The following is a 19,059-nucleotide window of genomic DNA, read 5'->3' as shown; positions in this document are numbered from 1 at the left end:
TATAGGACGCAGGGACGCGCACTTTGGGAAACTCTGGTGTGTGTGAGGCAGTATGATTTGTGCATGATAATAAAACAATGATAATACTGGAAGGGGATGGGGAAGGGGCGAGAATAAGTCAATTTTTTTTACAGTAGAGCTTCTACGTATATTTTCCAACGTTGAGCTTATTTTCCACTTCTTTATTGGAAGGGGGGGGGGGGGAGTCAGAGCGTGTTTTCCTCTTTCTTTCTTTATTATGTCCTTTCTTTCCGAGACTGTAAAAAATATACGCGGCTGACACTGACCTGCTGGCCTTAAAAAATGGTCCTATTTCAGTTTTGGGGGAAAAAAAGTGAATGTGCAGAAGCAGTTTGAAGTTGCGGTCAGAATATTTTATTAAAATGCCTGTCAAGGCACCGCCCATTCCCACCCCGCCTTCTCCCTCCAACTCCCTTTCTACAAAGCTTCTGTAATGATGGCAATGTGTTTTAAAGGGATACAAGTTAAGCATGTCCGCCTCTCTCATTCCGTATTTCCAGGTAGCAATTACCCATCATCTCTCCCGTCATCGACCATGGATCCCAGCATGGCCCAAAGATCGTCCCAAACCACGGCCACGGATACTCTGAACCCAAACCTCAACTCTTCCACAAAGGGCCGTGAGCAATGCAAGGATGCGAAGGGCGAGGTTTCCCGAATGAGTGTATGTCAGAAACTCATGTTGAGTTCTCAGCTTTGGGCAATGGAAGCTAGCTGCTCCTTTGAGTCTTTTTACACTGTACCTGTGAGTGGCTTGTCTTGATATGTTGTGTGCCGCGCGTGTGTGTGTGTGTGTGTGTGTGTGTGTGTGTGTGTGTGTGTGTGTGTGTGTGTGTGTGTGTGTGTGTGTGTGTGTCTGTGTGTGTGTGACAGAAGTCCTTAATAAACATTTAAAAACACGAACATCGATATGATAAACCTGTCGTTGGAATATTTATAAATATGATTATCAACAAACGTTCCCATACAGATTATTCACTCTCACCGATTTTTTTGTCAATCAATTTCAAGTAAGCCAAGTAATGTACATTGTCATAATTTTCACGAGTTGATATTCATAACCAGCTGGGTAACAAAAAAACAATGTTCATATGTGACAAACCGAGGTAATGAATGAGTTTGAGCTTCAGTTGAAACGTAGATTGTCAAAGTAAGGGCTACTCAGGCTGTTTATCATATTTGGAACCATCCCGGCTTTGGATTCGTGTTTCCGAGGACAACGACTGAAAACATTCACGCTCAAAGATCCTACCAATGTTGAAAATTACCTCGACGTGTCATGGTCAATTTGCAATTAAACTATGCAATCGCAAATTGCGCAACGAAAAGTCTTCAAAAACACTTAAAAGAATAGGTACAATAGATGACTGACATTGCAAATATGATGACAGCTCTGAGGACTTCTGATGCGGTTTTGGGCCCTGAATTGCATTCCAAAAGTTGGGCTTCCTGTCGGGGATTGGGCGTACTTGTGCACTACCAAAATGATTACAAAAACGATGTTTGATGGCTTGTTACCAGACCAGCATTTTCTGGTCTCACGACAAGCCACCAAACATCGATATTATGTTAACACCGCATCATACAAGGCCTCTTTCGATCAAACAGTTATCTAGAGCTATTTTTTATCCAACGATTTTCCTCGTTCAGATTTTGCAGACACTAGGCTTGCCCATGAGCCTGGTGTCACTGACAGGTCTCATTGCTGGACCCTCCGCCCTGCTGCTTCTTCCCTTTGTCGGCTGGATCACAGACAGAGGTTCGAACCCAAGACGCCGTAAAATTATTGCAACGGTCTTCGGCTCTTGTCTCCTGCTTCTCGGAATGAGCCTTCTCGTCGTGGCGAATGTTCTGCACCTGATGTACTTGATGGACTATGCTCAGAAATTGGGTCCCGGGACCAATCACTCATCTGAATTGAACGCCCCCGTCACCGCCGGTTCAGCATTTCCCTATGGAAGCATTACTTTTAACGCATCCGCCTCGTCGGCAGAAACCGGTGTGAAAACTGGGACAGACTTCCCTCTTACTACAGTGTTGTTTAGGAGTTCTGAGAGCAATAATGTTATGAAGCAGGTCTCGAGGGAAGTACCGGGGAACGGAACTGGACGGGACGAACCGACTGAAGAGACAAGGGAGGTATGATATTGATTCCCTCGATGATGAATGTTTCAATGATGTGACTTTTGCTGCGGCTTTTCTTTTTACGGGGTAAGGGGTTGGATGAACGGGGTGGAGGGGGGGCGGGTATTTCGTTGCGTTGGTATGCTTAAGGTATTACTTCTTCTTTTGTTTCTTCTTCTTCTTCTTCTTCTTCTTCTTCTTCTTCTTCTTTCTAAAATTCCCTGCGGCTAATAGAAAAGCACAAGTGGGTTTTTTCCATTTCGAGCTAGACCTACATTAATTGTGGAAGTCGACCGATTCGATTGACTCTGTCCTACGTAGCGGATGACATGGAACGCGAAAGCATTAGCTCAGTAAATTAACGGGTTTCGCATTTTTCAAGGCAACAACTATGGGAATATAAAACATGTAGGATTCAAAACATGCTTAGTACCAGCCTCCCCGATGCATGCAGATACAACAAGGGAAATAACATGCGAAGTTTTTTTGGAGAAAATATAATGAGCAAAGCGTCGACCTGAATCGTTAGTTTCGCGTCAGGGGACACCACTCAGTACCGTAAACTACCTTGTATACGCCCAGAATCAAATAAACGCCCACCACTTACTTTTGGCCGAAAGCTGTGCATGGGGCATACTACCTAGTAAACGCCCACCCCCCACTTCTTGATTAATGATGTCACAAAAAATATTGTTGTAAAATTTGTTTTTAGTGTTGGTAAACTTCCGCATGCGGTACAGAATATTAATCCGAGTGTACAATGCCAAGACGCTGTTATAAAGGCCTACCGTTAATTTGTACTCTCACCGCAGTGAAGCTGAGTAATGAAAGAGAGTTGACATTTTCAAAGATCTTCTGAAGTTGAAAAGACCGATTTTTGATCACGATTTTTATTTCAATAGATTGTCCCTCGAATTTGATGACTTAAATCAGTGCAACTGCAGATCTGGATTAATCCTTTTCAGTTAGCATTATCTTTTTAAATTATAAACTTGTTTACAGACAATAAAGCAACAAGATTTCCTTCGTGGTTTGCTTGTGTGTGTGTGTGTGTGTGTGTGTGTGTGTGTGTGTGTGTGTGTGTATGTGTGTGTGTGTGTGTGTGTGTGTATGTGTGTGTGTCTGTGTGTGTGTCTGTGTGTGTGTGTGTGTGTGAGAGAGAGAGAGAGAAAGAGAAAGAGAGAGAGAGAGAGAGAGAGAGAGAGAGAGTGATCGAGAGAGAGGAAAGTTTTGTGCAATAACGCATCCTTTGAACACTTCCATGCCAAGTGACCAACATATCGTTATTCTAGCAAAGGGTATAGTACCTAGTAACCGCCCACCTCCAACTTCTGGGCAAAATTGGTGCATAGGGGGGTGGGCGTATACAAGGTAGTTTACGGTAGTTGCTAGAGGGGCGTTCATTTTGTGGAAGCAACAGATCGTCTGATACGTGTTTTGCTACCAATAATCTATTTGATATAAAAGTAAAATTGTATTGTTATTTTCTAATCGATAAAACGTGTATTAGGCTATCAAATCATAAATAACAGGTCGGTATTTAAACTTGCACATATCCCCGAAATTTGCATAGATCACGAGAAGCCACATTATCGAATCGGTCGTGTGCAATGTGAAGGTTTAGAACAGCAACAAAACAAATACGATGTTTTGTTTCGATTTGAAATGAAGTATGTCTGAAAATACTGCACCTTCTAATTTAAAAAAAAAATCATGTTCTTTCAAGGCATACCAGGACAGTTCCGTATATAGGCCTATTACGTTTGTGGTAGTGTTTATTGCTCTCAGACATGCGTTACACGTAATTGATATGTACTGATTACAACAGTTAGCTCACGGCCTACCAAAACGGAAGTTAGCAAATTGTTACTTTTACATCTTGTTGTATTAGCCGCAGGACCTCCAACAAATGAACTTCAATGATCGCTTCTAGTTGACATTGAGCGTTTGAATCAACTCACTTTCAAATTTGAAACCATTTCACACTTGTTCTTCGTCTTCGTCTTCTTCTTTTTACATTTAGTCAAGTTTTGACTAAATGTTTTAACATAGAGGGGGAATCGAGACGAGGGTCGTGGTGTATGTGTGTGTGTGTGTGTGTGTGTGTGTGTGTGTGTGTGTGTGTGTGTGTGTGTGTGTGTGTGTGTGTAGAGCGATTCAGAGTAAACTACTTGTTTTCATTTTGTCGATAAATGTCTTTGATGACGTCATATCAGGCTTTTGGTAACAGTTGAGGCGGCACTATCACACCCATCCTGAACTCAGGTCAAAATGAGTTCGGCTCATTCTCTCCCTGACAGGATGCCCTGAGTTTCCTTGTCTGGCAAGGAAACCGATTTGTTTTACATATTTAGAACTTTTTGTAATGTGTTATTAATATAAGCAGATTCGCGATCGTCGATAATGATTTTTCATGGTGTTTTGTAATGTTTAATTACAGAGGAATTTTTATTTTAGACAGTTTCAAGCGAGCTATTTTTCGCGGCTGTATTTACTGCGCAAACAACTCTAAATATGGCAAAAGTGTCACGTGATAATCAACCGGTTGGTTTCGGGGCTCGCTAGAGCAGACGATTTTTTTCTGTAACGAGTTGACAGTGATACAACCATATATTACGGTCTCCTTCGGGCAGTAGTCCCAAAATGTCGACATGTTTTGACCTTAGAACGATGTCTTTATCATAACTGTGAAGAACAGAACGGAGATCACCGTCGAAGTCGGCCAATCTGCAATCATTTTCCTCTCGCGAACACTGATCTCAAATTTAGATCAGCGCTCGCGAAAAACATATGGAAGATAACTCTGTAGTTCTTGTTTTGATAGATTCGCGTAGGACTAGAGCATCCGGTCAGAGGGACTTAAAGCGATAGCGTGGAGCGATGATGGCCAGAATGTATCACACCCTCATTTTTTTTAATAAAATTGATTGAAATTTTGGCCAAGCAATCTTCGACAAAGGCCGGAATTTGGTATTACATTTCAGCATGGAGGCTTACAAATAAATTAATGACTTTGGTCATTAAAAATCTTAAAATTGTAATTAAAATATTTTTTTTATAAAACGATCTAAAAACAATTAATTTTTTCATCTTATTTTTCATAATTTTCTGATTCCAAAAACATATAAATATGTTATACTCGGATTAAAATCAAGCTCTAAAAAATAAAAATAATTATGAACATAATAATTAAAATTAAATTTCCGAAATCGATTTAAAACACTTTCATCTTATTCCTTGTCGGTTCCTGATTCCAAAAACATATAGATATGATATGTTTGGATTAAAAACAAGCTCAGAAAGTTTAAAACAGTAGAGATACAGAAAAGCGTGCTATCCTGCTCAGCGCAACCACTACCGCGGTATTCTGGATTGTCAATTTCCCTGCCTTTGCCACGAGCGGTGGACTGACGATGCTACGACTATTCTTGCTGAAAAAAATGCAGTGCGTTCAGTTTCATTCTGTGAGTTCGACAGCTTGACTAAATTTTGTATTTTCGCCTTACGCGACTTGTTGTTCTTCTTCTTCCGTTAAAATGACGATGATGTTGATAACGATGACCTAAAACTGTAGGAACGGAAGAGGTATGGTTTTGAAAATAACTTTGTCGGTTAACTTCTATATTAATAAAAAAAAGAAAATTCCTTACAACTATATCTTCAAGATGTTTGATTGCTCTCCTCTTTCTTTTAATCCACAGGCACCGTTCAAAGCAGCTTTGGGCGTACTGGCCTTTGTGCTGTTGGACATTGGTTTCGATTCAATAAACAGTTTCTCAAAGTCCTTCATACTGATGTGCACCCCTCGTTCTGATCACACCTCTGTCATTCTGGTTGGACTCGTCATGGCGTCCGCTGGTGGGTTGTCCACGGGAACTCTAGGGGTGGTGGATTTCACATCTCTGTTTGGCTTGTCACACATCAAGGGGTGAGTCTCTTTGTGTTGATTGTTATGGTGGAGGTGGCTGCAGTGGTTATTTTGTGTTGGTGGTGATGGTTTTGTTTTGACTTGTGACAGAGACGGTGTCCGTATAACTCAGCATCTACCTCTCTGTTACAGTGCCAGCCTGTGCATTCAGACGTCAGCTCAAGGCGTGGTGGTCCTCATCTTCGTAGCGCTGGGTCTTCTCATCACTCTGCTCACAGGTCGCCATCAGCTCAGACAAAACCAATGTCATGGTACCCTCAACACTGACATTGAGGTCACTCCTGACAACCACCAACAACCTGAAGATCAAGGAGCACGAAGTGCGTGGGAAGAGGCTTTAGAGAACAGTGTCCGTTCTTACAGCAGTGCTGGAATCTACTTTGACCCGACCTTAACACTTAGGGATGAGGCACAACAGAGGGATTCAGAACATATCCCTCTCCTGTCCGAAGAAGACGAAACTTCAGAAGAGAAGGACGAACTGCTTAACTCCAACGCATTTTCTGGGTCTGCTTCCTATGGAACACAAGAGTTTCCTCGCCGTTTTCACCATTCCGAGCAGTTAGCAGCAACAAAGGGTACACTGGAAGACCTGTTGCTTACAAAGAGCACAGACACCAAACGCCGAGCATTTGGACCGGGCGGTTTTAAGGCGAAGGTGGCGTGCGTCTGCATTGCATCCTACTTTTCTGTTGGAGTGATGTTTATGTTTACCTACAGTGGTTCTGATTTTGTGGGAAAAGGCATCTACGGAGGAGATCCTGATGCGCCCCCTGGCTCTGACAAACTATCGAGGTATTGTTCTTCACTTTTTTCAGTTCAACTGCTTTCCAGCAACTCTAGTTTCTCTGGCAACCACATGCACATGCTTGAATCATAGCATGCTCATGTCCACATTCAGAATTGTTTCTTTCGTTATCTTAAACAATAGAGGAATTCCGAAAATAACTCGGCTTTGTATGGGTTGGGAAAGAGTGAATACCCTTGCATTTACCCGGGCAAACATTGGAGGGTCCAATCACTAGCGAGGGGTGTGTCGGAAACACGTGGACAGCACGTGTGAATTCATTTGTCAGAAGAGAAGCAAGGGTATTCACTCTTTCACAACCCATACAAACCCCATGGAGGTCTTTTCGAAAATCGTCTATTAGCAGCTCCATCCCTATTTTCTGTGTTATTTATTTTCTTAACACTTCTTACAATTACAGCAAAATTCACTTTAAAGGCACAGTAAGCCTCCCGTAAACCATCACAGATACTGTCAGGCTTTTACACACAGTACAAACACCCTTCCATTTGAATGCTCACCAAACGGGAACATCCTAGGTGCTCTACGTAAAGAGCGAGCAATTTTTAAAGAATTAATTTTGCAGATTGTCTCGGACACTTTTTGGACCCATCCTGAACTCAGGTCAAAAATGAGTTACTTCCCTTCGGGTCTCATTCTATCGATGTAAACTGGCGATAGCCGTGGATCGATAATTATCAGAATGTTTTTGGACCGTGGTGCGTTTTTGCGCTAGACCTAACTTTTAAAATCTAAATAATAAATTGACAGCTTGTTACACAAACATTATTTAATCATAAAAGAATGATTTGTTCATCAAGACAAGATCAGTACAATTCGAAGTTGTGAAAGTTGGAAAAAAGAAAAGCCCGGAAGGGTCGTAGCAGACGACGGTTTATGCATATCGCCAGTTCCGCTGAACAGTCAAAAGCCATCGCTAGAGTTCTTGTGAACCACAGCCGTTTGTTTCGTGCATAAAAACGTGCTATTGCATATAAGCTCACATCGAGTCGCATTCAAATGACTAACTGACGACTACATTGTGAAAAAGGGAAACTGGATCACACGGGTTCACGATGGCTCAGGGGTAAGATAAACCACGCAAAACTAAATTCTTTGAAAATTGTTCGCTCTTTACGGAGGGCACCTAGGATGTTCTCCATCGGTGAGTGTTTAAATGAAAGGGTATTTGTACTGTGTGTAAAAGCCTGACCGTATCTTTGATGGTTTACGGGAGGCTTACTGTATCCTTAGCGGATTATGACTTTATTCAGTTATTCTGCAGGAAAGACAAATGCTGGAGAACAACCGTTCTTTTCTGCAGCATTTCTGCATTGTCATCTTTCGCCGAAGCAGCGTTTTTTCTGCAGTAAAATTGAAATCAAATTTGAAATTGTTCACGTTCGGCCGCCATTGTGAAGTTGAATATAATGCCCTTATGCTACACGCCTTCTGATTGGTACACTGCGGAACAAACTACTATACTATCCCAGGGGGCGACGAATACAAACGCTACTTCACAAGGTCGTTCGTTTTTCTCCAGAAAAGCTGTCACAGACTATTCTGAAGAAAAAGTTAATCGCAATAATGTTGCAGAAAACCAAGTAAACATTATGCTTCAGAAAAACTGTTTTACTACAGTAAAAAACGTTGCTTCGGCGAAAGATGACATTATGCAGAAATGCTGCAGAAAAGACAGTTTTTCTCCAGCATTTTGGTTTTTCTCAAGAATAACTGAATGATGTCATAATCCGCCAAGAGCCAGTACAAAATGCTGCAGAAAAAAATGTAAACAGGTTTTCTGCAGTAAAACAACAGCACCGTTTTACTGCAGCATTCTTGATTTCAATTTTACTGCAGTAAAATGTTTTGCTCCAGAAAAGCCCGTTGCTTGGGGATCGGCGAACGATGACATTATGCAGAAATGCTGCAGAAAAGACAGTTTTTCTACAGCATTTCTGTTTTTCTGCAGAATAACTGAATAATGCCAAAATGCATGCTGAAGAAAAAGTGTAAACAGTTTTTCTCCAGTAAAACAGCATCACCGTTTTACTGCAGCATTCGTGATTTCAATTTTACTGCAGTAAAATTGTTTTACTCTCGCGAAAGATGACATTATGCAGAAATGCTGCAGAAACAAACAGTTTTTCTCCAGCATTTCTGTTTTTCTGCAGAATAACTGAATGAAGTCATAATCCGCTAAGGAGATTACTGTGCCTTTGAGAAAAAGCCTTATCACTTTCTTCATAATTTGACTTTACCCTAAAGACAGCTGGAGATTCACTGCAATACATGTCCAGGCTTGAAGAATACTTGAATATTATCATATCATATCAGTCTATACAAGCTTCACCATTGTGTTGTTATTACCTTTTTTTAACTTAAAATGTCAGGGGTGTGTATTGATGTTGTTCAAGTAAATGTGATAATTGCTGATGCGTGGTGTACTCCAAATGAGTCTGACAATTAATAAGTGTTATTTATTCTACATTCAGGTATGAGCAGGGTGTTAAAACTGCGTCTATAGGTTTTCTGATCTACTATTCATCGTACCTTCTCATCAGCATTGTGCAGCCCAGAGTATTGGCATTTCTAGGTAAGTTTAAGGTGAACATTCCCAAAATAGTGTATGAATATACACAGTTTGTTTCGGATATTATATCTACTTAGATGCTTCTTTGTTTCTGTAATTCAAAACAATGCAAACTGTGGTCTTATTTTGCTGAGACTGGGGACAATCTCTTGATATTTCTAGGCCTGTGTTATCCTGCCCAATTCTTTTTCTATTACCCCACTTTTTGACATCTGCAAATGAAGCGGGTTTTTGTTTATCATATACCCCTAGCAGCAGATACACACCTCTGCGTGATTCCACTTTGGCGCAAGTATTCCAGTTACGGCTTGCGAGAACCACTTTTTTCACTATTGAAAAGGTTGGCTTGTTGGACTGTTAACAAAGTACACATCTAGTGTGTAAGACACACATGACTCGCTCATTTTGACTGACAATTACACGCTTTAATGTATGCAAATAGGACATTTTGCATACATTGGGCGGGGATATAGCTCAGTTGGTAGCGCGCTGGATTTGTATTCAGTTGGCCGCTGTCAGCGTGAGTTCGATCCCAGGTTCGGCGGAAATTTATTTCACAGAGTCAACTTTGTGTGCAGACTCTCTTCGGTGTCCGAACCTCCCCCCGTGTACACTACATTGGGTGTGCACGTTAAAGATCCCACGATTGACAAAAGGGTCTTTCCTGGCAAAATTGCTTAGGCACAGTTAATAATTGTCTACCTATACCCGTGTGACTTGGAATAATAGGCCGTGAAAGGTAAATATGCGCCGAAATGGCTGCAATCTACTGGCCGTATAAAATTTCATCTCACACGGCATCACTGCAGAGCGCCTAGAACTGTACCCACGGAATATGCGCGATATAAGACTCATTGATTGATTGATTGATTTTAATCCATGCGTTCAGTTGTTTTTCTGATCGAAAGCTACCTTCTTTCATTTGAACACGCATAAGTATGCCCGGAAAATCTACTCCTCCGTATGTCTTCTTTGTGTCATCATCAAGGGTAGCTACACTTTCTCAACTCATTTGTCGGAATATCAAAACATAAATTCAGGTGTTCGTGGCAACCATGTACCTGTGAGAAGAGTAGCGCTATGACATATAGGAACGTCAACTAAAAGTAGGACATGGACGTGTGGAAGTATGCCTTTTATATCCTCGTCTTTCTGTGTTGGTGCATGCAGTCTTCGTAGTTATCATTTTTGGTTTCAAGAACTATTTTTTCGATTTCGTTGTTGATGTTGTTGTTGCTGTTGTTGTTGGTGGTGGTGTTGTTGTTGTTGTTGTTGTGTGGTGTTGGTGTTGTTGTGTGTTGTTGTTTATATTTATTTATTTTATTTATTAAGGAGATTTCTATAGCGCATAACTAAAAGCACTATGCGCTTTGCAATATCACTAGGTATAAGCACACGCAAACATACTCTGATTAAATAGAACTTAGCCTAACAAGACATACTAAGAACACTAAACATTTGAGTTCATACGAAAATAGAGAATTAAATTAAATACTGGACAAACGATTAACATAAGCTTAAGGCCTACACCGACTACAATGGACTATTTCAAGTAAAATATTTTAGTTAACTATAACAGGCAGTGCATAAAACTCCATAATCCTAAGAAGGTCGAACAAATAAAAAAACATAACTATAATTACTTCATAAAAGATAATAAACATGGTATACAAAGCTGTAATTTTTAACAACAAATCTAAAAGGATTTTCATGCCATATTGCACAACACATTTTGACACACCCCCAACCTCACACAAGCACACATACACACTTACACACACACACACACACACACACACACACACACACACACACACACACACACACACACACACACACACACACACACACAATAAATTCAACAAATATTTAAATACATAAAAAGAATTAAGTAAGCGTTTAAAACATATTAACATTTTTACAAACAACAGTAGTACATATATACCCAATAAAAATATTTAACTAGTGAGTTTATTGGAATGCTGGCAGATAAAAACATATCACGAGGCAGGCGTGTGCTTCAGGTATTGTAAGCAGACTTGAAAAGGTGGGTTTTAAGGGACCTTTTGAAAGTGGAAGAGGTTTTACAGTGACGGATGGGGTGGGGAAGTTGATTCCAGAGAGTGGGAGCGGAAAAGGAGAAAGAACGGTCGCCAGTGGTTTTGGTTTTGGTGCGTGGGATGGAAAGTATTCTGCTGTCAGTGGATGAGCGAAGCTGTCTGGATGGAGTGTAAGGATGCAAGAGTTCAGAAAGATAGACAGGAAAGTGAGGATCAGTGAAAGAGTTGAAGCAGATGTTGGCGGTTTTGTGTATGATGCGGGAAGATATAGGAAGCCAGTGGAGTTGTTGCATAAGTGGTTGTATGTGGTCGTGTTTCTTTGCCCTGAAGATGAGTCTAGCTGCTGTGTTTTGGACTTTCTGAAGTTTGTCTGTGAGGTGCTGGGGAATGCCTGTGAGTAGAGCGTTGCAGTAGTCAAATTTGGAGAGAATGAGAGAGCAGACAAGAGTTTTGGTGGCGTCAAAGGAAAGAAGATGTCTGATGCTGCTGATTTTTCTGATCTCAGTGTATGCAGATCTACAGATGTTCGTGATGTGCTTGTCCATGGAGAGGGTGTCTGTGAAGGTCACTCCAAGGTTTCTAGCAGAGGATGAGAGTTTGATGTCAGAGTTGCCTATAGAGATAGAAGAAGGAACAGTGGTGGTGGTGGTGGTGGTGGTTGTGGTGTTGGTGTTGGTGTTGTTGTTGTTGTTGTTGTGTGGTGGTGGTGTTGTTGTTGTTGTTGTTGTTGTTGTTGTTCTTCTTCTTCTTCTTCTTCTTCTTCTTCTTCTTCTTCTTCTTCTTCTTCTTCTTCTTCTTCTTCTTCTTTTGAACAATATTATTCGCAGGATATCGCGTGGAATTCGTAATGTCAAGTGCACTGACAGCACTGTGCATGCTAGCCCTGGCATTGACCGCCAGACTGGAGGTCTTCCTCCTCACCGCCGTGGTGGCCGGCTTTCAGAGGGCCTGCAATTTCTCCGTCTGTTATGCCGTCATGAATGACGTCATGCAGTCCATGGTAGGTTGAATAAGGTGAATGACGTAATGTTGTCGTAAACTAGTGAATACAAAGAAACAGTTGCAGTTATGGTTTTTTTTCACATAACGTTTATTATTTGTCGCTTTGTGCGAATGATATGGCTTGTTGGTGAATTAATTTCAGTTCTGATCATAGGCACATCTGCTCTGGCTTAGACTGTCAGCCAAACAACCTAGAATTAACCAGTCAATAACTTGTCATGAAAGCTTCACCGTCCGTCAACATACATTAATTTTGTCAATATTGTAGCTCCCTCTGGCAAAGTGGAAACATATTTAATGTAGGTAGGTTGATGAGTTGGTTGCTTTTTTTTTTAGCGTCCTTTCAATCTGGCTATCCGGGACTGATTGTTTTGGTTCCATTTTTCAGTTTACATGGTGGTCTCCGTCACACCTAACGATCTTTTCTTATAGTATTGCAACGATGAAGTCTCAAGATTACAAAACACCGCATTGCGTTGCTTTTGAATAGCCATTTCTTCTCAATTTAGTTGTGTGTCAGCAGTGTCGAGGACAAAATGAAACATTCAGTTTAATGTGGATCTCACTGGAGTTTAGACGTGAATTGTTTTACCCGACCCAGCCTTATTTTGCTAGCATTAACGATATATACAGCCTTTAACTCCCAAGGTAGGTAGGTAGGTGGGTAGGTGGTATATGTAAATTAAAGGTAAGTTGTTAGACAGGTATCCGTAATAAATAGATGACCGTGAATAGACAGTTTATGTGTAGGCACTCAGTAAATCAGTAATGCAGGTAGGTAGGTAGGAAGGTAGCTATGTGTGTTGTAGATAGGTAGCTGTGTAAACGTTTCACACGAAAAATGAAACAAATTGTCCAGTCGAACCTGTTGATAACAACAACCAAAGGGACTGTCCAAAAGTGGTCGTCATATATAGAGAGGTATATATATAGTCGCAATGGAAAGGTAAAATATATTGAACAAGAACTCGTCGGGGTTGTTGGGGCGGTCGCTGTGGGCAGCTGGTCGTTATCGACAGGTGGTCGCCAGGGCAGGTTCTTCTTCTTCTGCGTTCATGGGATGAGGCACCCACGTACAATTGTGTTTTTAGCACGAGTGGGGTTTTACGTGTATGATCATTTTCACCCCTGCATTCAGGCAGCCACACGCCGCTTTCGGAGGATGCATGCTCGGAATTTTCGTGTTTCTATAACCCACCGAACTCTGACATGGATTCCCTGCGTACTTGGTCTTGTGCTTGCGTGTTTCTATAACCCACCGAACTCTAACATGGATTCCCTGCGTACTTGGTCTTGTGCTTGCGTGTTTCTATAACCCACCGAACTCTAACATGGATTCCCTGCGTACTTGGTCTTGTGCTTGCGTGTTTCTATAACCCACCGAACTCTAACATGGATTCCCTGCGTACTTGGTCTTGTGCTTACGTGTTTCTATAACCCACCGAACTCTAACATGGATTCCCTGCGTACTTGGTCTTGTGCTTGCGTGTTTCTATAACCCACCGAACTCTAACATGGATTCCGTGCGTACTTGGTCTTGTGCTTGCGTGTTTCTATAACCCACCGAACTCTAACATGGATTCCGTGCGTACTTGGTCTTGTGCTTGCGTGTTTCTATAACCCACCGAACTCTAACATGGATTCCGTGCGTACTTGGTCTTGTGCTTGCGTGTTTCTATAACCCACCGAACTCTAACATGGATTCCGTGCGTACTTGGTCTTGTGCTTGCGTGTTTCTATAACCCACCGAACTCTAACATGGATTCCGTGCGTACTTGGTCTTGTGCTTGCGTGTTTCTATAACCCACCGAACTCTAACATGGATTCCGTGCGTACTTGGTCTTGTGCTTGCGTGTTTCTATAACCCACGGAACTCTAACATGGATTCCCTGCGTACTTGGTCTTGTGCTTGCGTGTTTCTATAACCCACCGAACTCTAACATGGATTCCCTGCGTACTTGGTCTTGTGCTTGCGTGTTTCTATAACCCACCGAACTCTAACATGGATTCCGTGCGTACTTGGTCTTGTGCTTGCGTGTTTCTATAACCCACCGAACTCTAACATGGATTCCGTGCGTACTTGGTCTTGTGCTTGCGTGTTTCTATAACCCACCGAACTCTAACATGGATTCCCTGCGTACTTGGTCTTGTGCTTGCGTGTTTCTATAACCCACCGAACTCTAACATGGATTCCCTGCGTACTTGGTCTTGTGCTTGCGTGTTTCTATAACCCACCGAACTCTAACATGGATTCCGTGCGTACTTGGTCTTGTGCTTGCGTGTTTCTATAACCCACCGAACTCTAACATGGATTCCGTGCGTACTTGGTCTTGTGCTTGCGTGTTTCTATAACCCACCGAACTCTAACATGGATTCCGTGCGTACTTGGTCTTGTGCTTGCGTGTTTCTATAACCCACCGAACTCTAACATGGATTCCCTGCGTACTTGGTCTTGTGCTTGCGTGTTTCTATAACCCACCGAACTCTAACATGGATTCCCTGCGTACTTGGTCTTGTGCTTGCGTGTTTCTATAACCCACCGAACTCTAACATGGATTCCGTGCGTACTTGGTCTTGTGCTTGCGTGTTTCTATAACCCACCGAACTCTAACATGGATTCCCTGCGTACTTGGTCTTGTGCTTGCGTGTTTCTATAACCCACCGAACTCTAACATGGATTCCCTGCGTACTTGGTCTTGTGCTTGCGTGTTACAAAAGAAAGGTCACTAGCAGGTATGCCTATTAGTTGACCTGGGAGATCGGACAAATCTCCACCCTTAACGCACCAGGCGCGGCCGGGATTCGAACCCGCGACCTTCCGCATAGGAGGCCGATGTATTATCAACTAGGCCACTGCGCCCGTCTGGGAAGGTTCGACTGTAGTGTTTCTCGTCTTCTTTTTCAGGCAGCACAATCTGCAGACGGAAAGAGCAAGACCGGACTGGCCATGTCTCTGGTCAGTGCCTGTACTCCTCTGGCCTACTGCACCCTGTACACCTTGGTGGGACCACTGGAGGACCTGACGGGCATGGTCTCCGTACCGCTGTGGATCGGGACCGCGTGTTGCTGTCTTTCTTCTGCAGCCATCCTCTTCCTCGGCAAAATCTAGAGCATTTGCTGTACTTAGTTTTTCCCGGTTTAAATGAATATAGCTTTTATAGGAAGAAGTCTATAAAAAAATGGTTTATTTCTAAATAGTCTCTATATTAAGGTGTGCTTAGTTTGTCCCGGTCAAACTGAATGTATCCCATGACCTGCCTCTTTGTCTCTGTTAGCTGAGGAGGTGATCATTCTGGATAATCTATTCTTACCATACGGATAATCCATCATCACCGAGTCTCGATCTCACCTGTCATCGGTCATTGTCTTTGATCTCAGAGAACAATTGATTAATTTATAGAGGTCATCTGCATATTTATCGTTGACTCCGGGACTACTTTCTTCAGCAAAACGATTGAGATATTCTGCGGTATAAAAGTCGAACTCCAGTTTGGCTAACGATCTACACACATTTTAACATTGAAGAAATAAAGAAAACAACACAGAATTCACATAATCTGCTGGGGTGAAAAGAGCTGAGTGAAGATTATGAGTTGGCCAAAGCGGTGAGAGAGAGAGCGATAGAGAGAGACGAGTGATTTAAGGCACACAACTCCAGTACGCTTCGAAGGCAACCGCTTAGATCAATCCCGACAACAAAATCCTGATTCAAAATCCTGAGCGACGAAATAAAAATCAAACTAAAACAGTATGCTTACAGTTTTGTTCATTTGCTATCGCTTTTAGAGCATCGATTGCTAAATCTGGTTCAACAGAACAAGGCTGTCCCATCTGTCGTCTGCTGCAGAATCATCGGCTACTGATCAAGTTGACCAACAACATGGAAATTGCCACTTACAAAGTTGGAGATACGGTTAAAATAAAAGGTGGCGAAGAAGGTCGGATCTTGCGTGTGTTATTTTTTTAATTTTAAAGTAAACAACGGTGTGTAGGTTCAGGTCATGCAGGCAGATCGATTTACACGTTTTGACCTACATTGAATAGACCAGCAGAACAAAACCTACTGCAGTACAGTACAGATAACTTAATGGCCTAAGACTGAACGACAGACATCAAAGTAAGGCTCACCTAAATGACGATTGAAGAAGTTTCCAAATTTGAACACTGAAGCACAACAGCTCGAATAAGCACAAATTCAGCAATCATCCTCATCGCTTGTAAAATCACACACGCAGTCTGTTCGGTGAATGCCTCTGAAAACCGACTTGGGTCACCGACTGAAACCGTCCGATAACTGCACAGTATCAAATGCATTGAACTGCGCAATCTCGGAAACATGACGGTACGTGTACCGGTCAGGTAGCCAGAAGCCAACAATGCAAAATAATATTTCCAAGTTCATTTCAACACTCTAGAAATAACTGTTATTCGTTTTCTTAAGCATTATAGATGACTGAATACAAAAGCAGACGTTTTATGGCGCGTTTACCAAAAAGACAAAAGGGGACTCGTTTCGCACATGATTTGATGACACGATTTGCGGTCGCGGTCGCGGAAGGTTTGATGAGCAGAAAACAGGCACCCGCAGAGTTACAGTCAAAAAGTGGTGTTTTTTTATGAATACATCGGAGTAAAGGGATAAAAAGCTTACACACCTCGTCCTGAGGCTCGGTAATATCTGAAAATCGACCCTAGGGCATAAGCACGATATTCAGAACTCGGAGTGTGTAACCTATATATAGCTTATATGCGAAGAAGTATATACATTAAATGGTTTGCTTTTTAATGGTCTCTGTATTGAATGATCTACATACTGGATGGCCTGTCCACATATTGAATGGTCTTTATATTGGTTGGTCTTTATATTGGTTGGTCTTTATATTTGTTGGTCTTTATAAGACTGAATTATCTCTATATTGAATACTTTATGTGTTGAATGCGAATCGTCTCAATATTTCCAAATGCTCTTCTCTCAATCCGCTCAAAATACGCTGAACTGTTTGATTTTGGGTTAAGATTGTAATCACGGTTACGAACGCGTGCTTTGCTATTGAATGCGTAGCTGAAATTCCTGTCGGCCTCGCGTACATGTGTAGGTGGAAATAGTTTCGCTGTGTGCCTGCAGTCAGACATTTGCAAACAATATAGTGCTTGATTGTGTTGTTTGAATGGCTTGCTGATTAGTTTCGTGAGAAAATTGAAGAAGATTAAATGAGGAAGTTGTTACACAAGCAAAAAGCTGTTCTAGTCCTGTCTCGCGAATACTGTAAATTCAAATGCGAATCGAACGGGCAACCATGAATGTGCCAGTATTTTACCTAATTGCTTACTGCCCGTTATGCCCTCTGGAATGTGGGGCACCAAATGTGCTAAAATAAAATACTTATAATTATTTCAATGCCTTGACAGTGCATTCCTGTGACGCCGTCGTCTCGGAACATCGTAGGACTGCGTTTCTAATCAAAGGGGAATTAAATTAGTTTTTGTCGTAGTTCTGAAGTGCCTTGTCTGTCTGTCTGTGTGTCTGTCTATCTCTCTGTCTGTTCGTCCATCCATCTAACCGTCTGTCTGTTTGTCCTCATTTTTAAACATCTGTCTCTCTGTCTTCAGGTCACCGAATTATTTTTCTTCTTTGTTTTAACTTGCTGTCTGTGACAAAAGGCGTTCTGGTTGGCGCCCGACCGTATTGTTCATATTAAAAAAATATATAACTATGCAGATATTTCTGAATATCCAGAACACATGTTTATGTATATTGCTTCAGATTCATTATGGGATGATTACAAAAGCGAAGTTTGACTGAATGGGCTTTATAATTATGTTGTTGATGTGATTTCATATGAAATACCAAAAACAAAGCAAAAACATGTGTTGGGTTATAGAAGAAAAGTGTTGCAAATTAAAAACAATACAAGTCTGTTGTGTGACATTTGACAGCTGCTATTGCCCGGTGTGAAAAACAATATTAAAACTACGAATACACGTTCATAATCTAAGGTTTGCAAAACAAAACATCCTTTGTGTGTGTGTGTGTGTGTGTGTGTGTGTGTGAATAGAATAGAATAGAATAGAATAGAATAGAATAATGTTTATTGTCAGGAACCAGTAAAGTTATTGACACAACAAACAACAAATAATGCATTATACAATGCTAAAACAATCCGTAACAAATTTACCAAGACGAACTTGAACTTCGTCTTCTAAAAATAAGTTACTTGGATTTTTGTTAGCATATTTCATATTGATATGTAAAGCATCTTCTTTAAATTCATCCCTTAATTTAACATATGTATTGCATTTATCTAGAAAATGTATTTCATCTTCTATGACATTGCATTCAATACAAAGACGATTTTCTTTAGGGATATTCTGATGTCTTCCACTTTCAATTTTTAAACAATGTGTGCTAGTCCTTAATCTGCTTAACATCTTTCTGTGTTTATTATTCTTAATTTGTATTAAGTATGACTGCATTTCGTAAGATTTACTGATCATAGAATAAAACTTAAGTCTGGAATATGTATCTGATTTTTCTTTTGTCCAG

The 19,059-nt window shown here is 41.3% G+C and overlaps 2 protein-coding genes across 2 annotated transcripts; both read left to right on the top strand.

Annotated features, from left to right (window-relative positions):
• The first annotated feature begins 556 nt into the window (after window positions 1-556).
• LOC138967979 (uncharacterized) lies at window positions 557-12,106 on the top strand. The gene is made up of 5 exons (XM_070340541.1): window positions 557-685; window positions 1,672-2,160; window positions 5,847-6,073; window positions 6,206-6,868; window positions 12,028-12,106. The coding sequence occupies exons 1-5, from the start codon at window positions 557-559 to the stop codon at window positions 12,104-12,106; spliced, it is 1,587 nt and encodes a 528-aa protein (XP_070196642.1).
• LOC138969008 (uncharacterized) lies at window positions 9,360-19,059 on the top strand. The gene is made up of 3 exons (XM_070341696.1): window positions 9,360-9,456; window positions 12,341-12,513; window positions 15,421-19,059. The coding sequence occupies exons 2-3, from the start codon at window positions 12,361-12,363 to the stop codon at window positions 15,622-15,624; spliced, it is 357 nt and encodes a 118-aa protein (XP_070197797.1). The 5' UTR covers window positions 9,360-9,456; window positions 12,341-12,360; the 3' UTR covers window positions 15,625-19,059.

The sequence above is a fragment of the Littorina saxatilis genome, linkage group LG6, assembly GCF_037325665.1.
Source record: "Littorina saxatilis isolate snail1 linkage group LG6, US_GU_Lsax_2.0, whole genome shotgun sequence".
NCBI lineage: Eukaryota > Metazoa > Mollusca > Gastropoda > Littorinimorpha > Littorinidae > Littorina > Littorina saxatilis.
The sequence above is the reverse complement of the archived record's forward strand: the minus strand, read 5'-3'. Positions and strand labels throughout refer to the sequence as shown.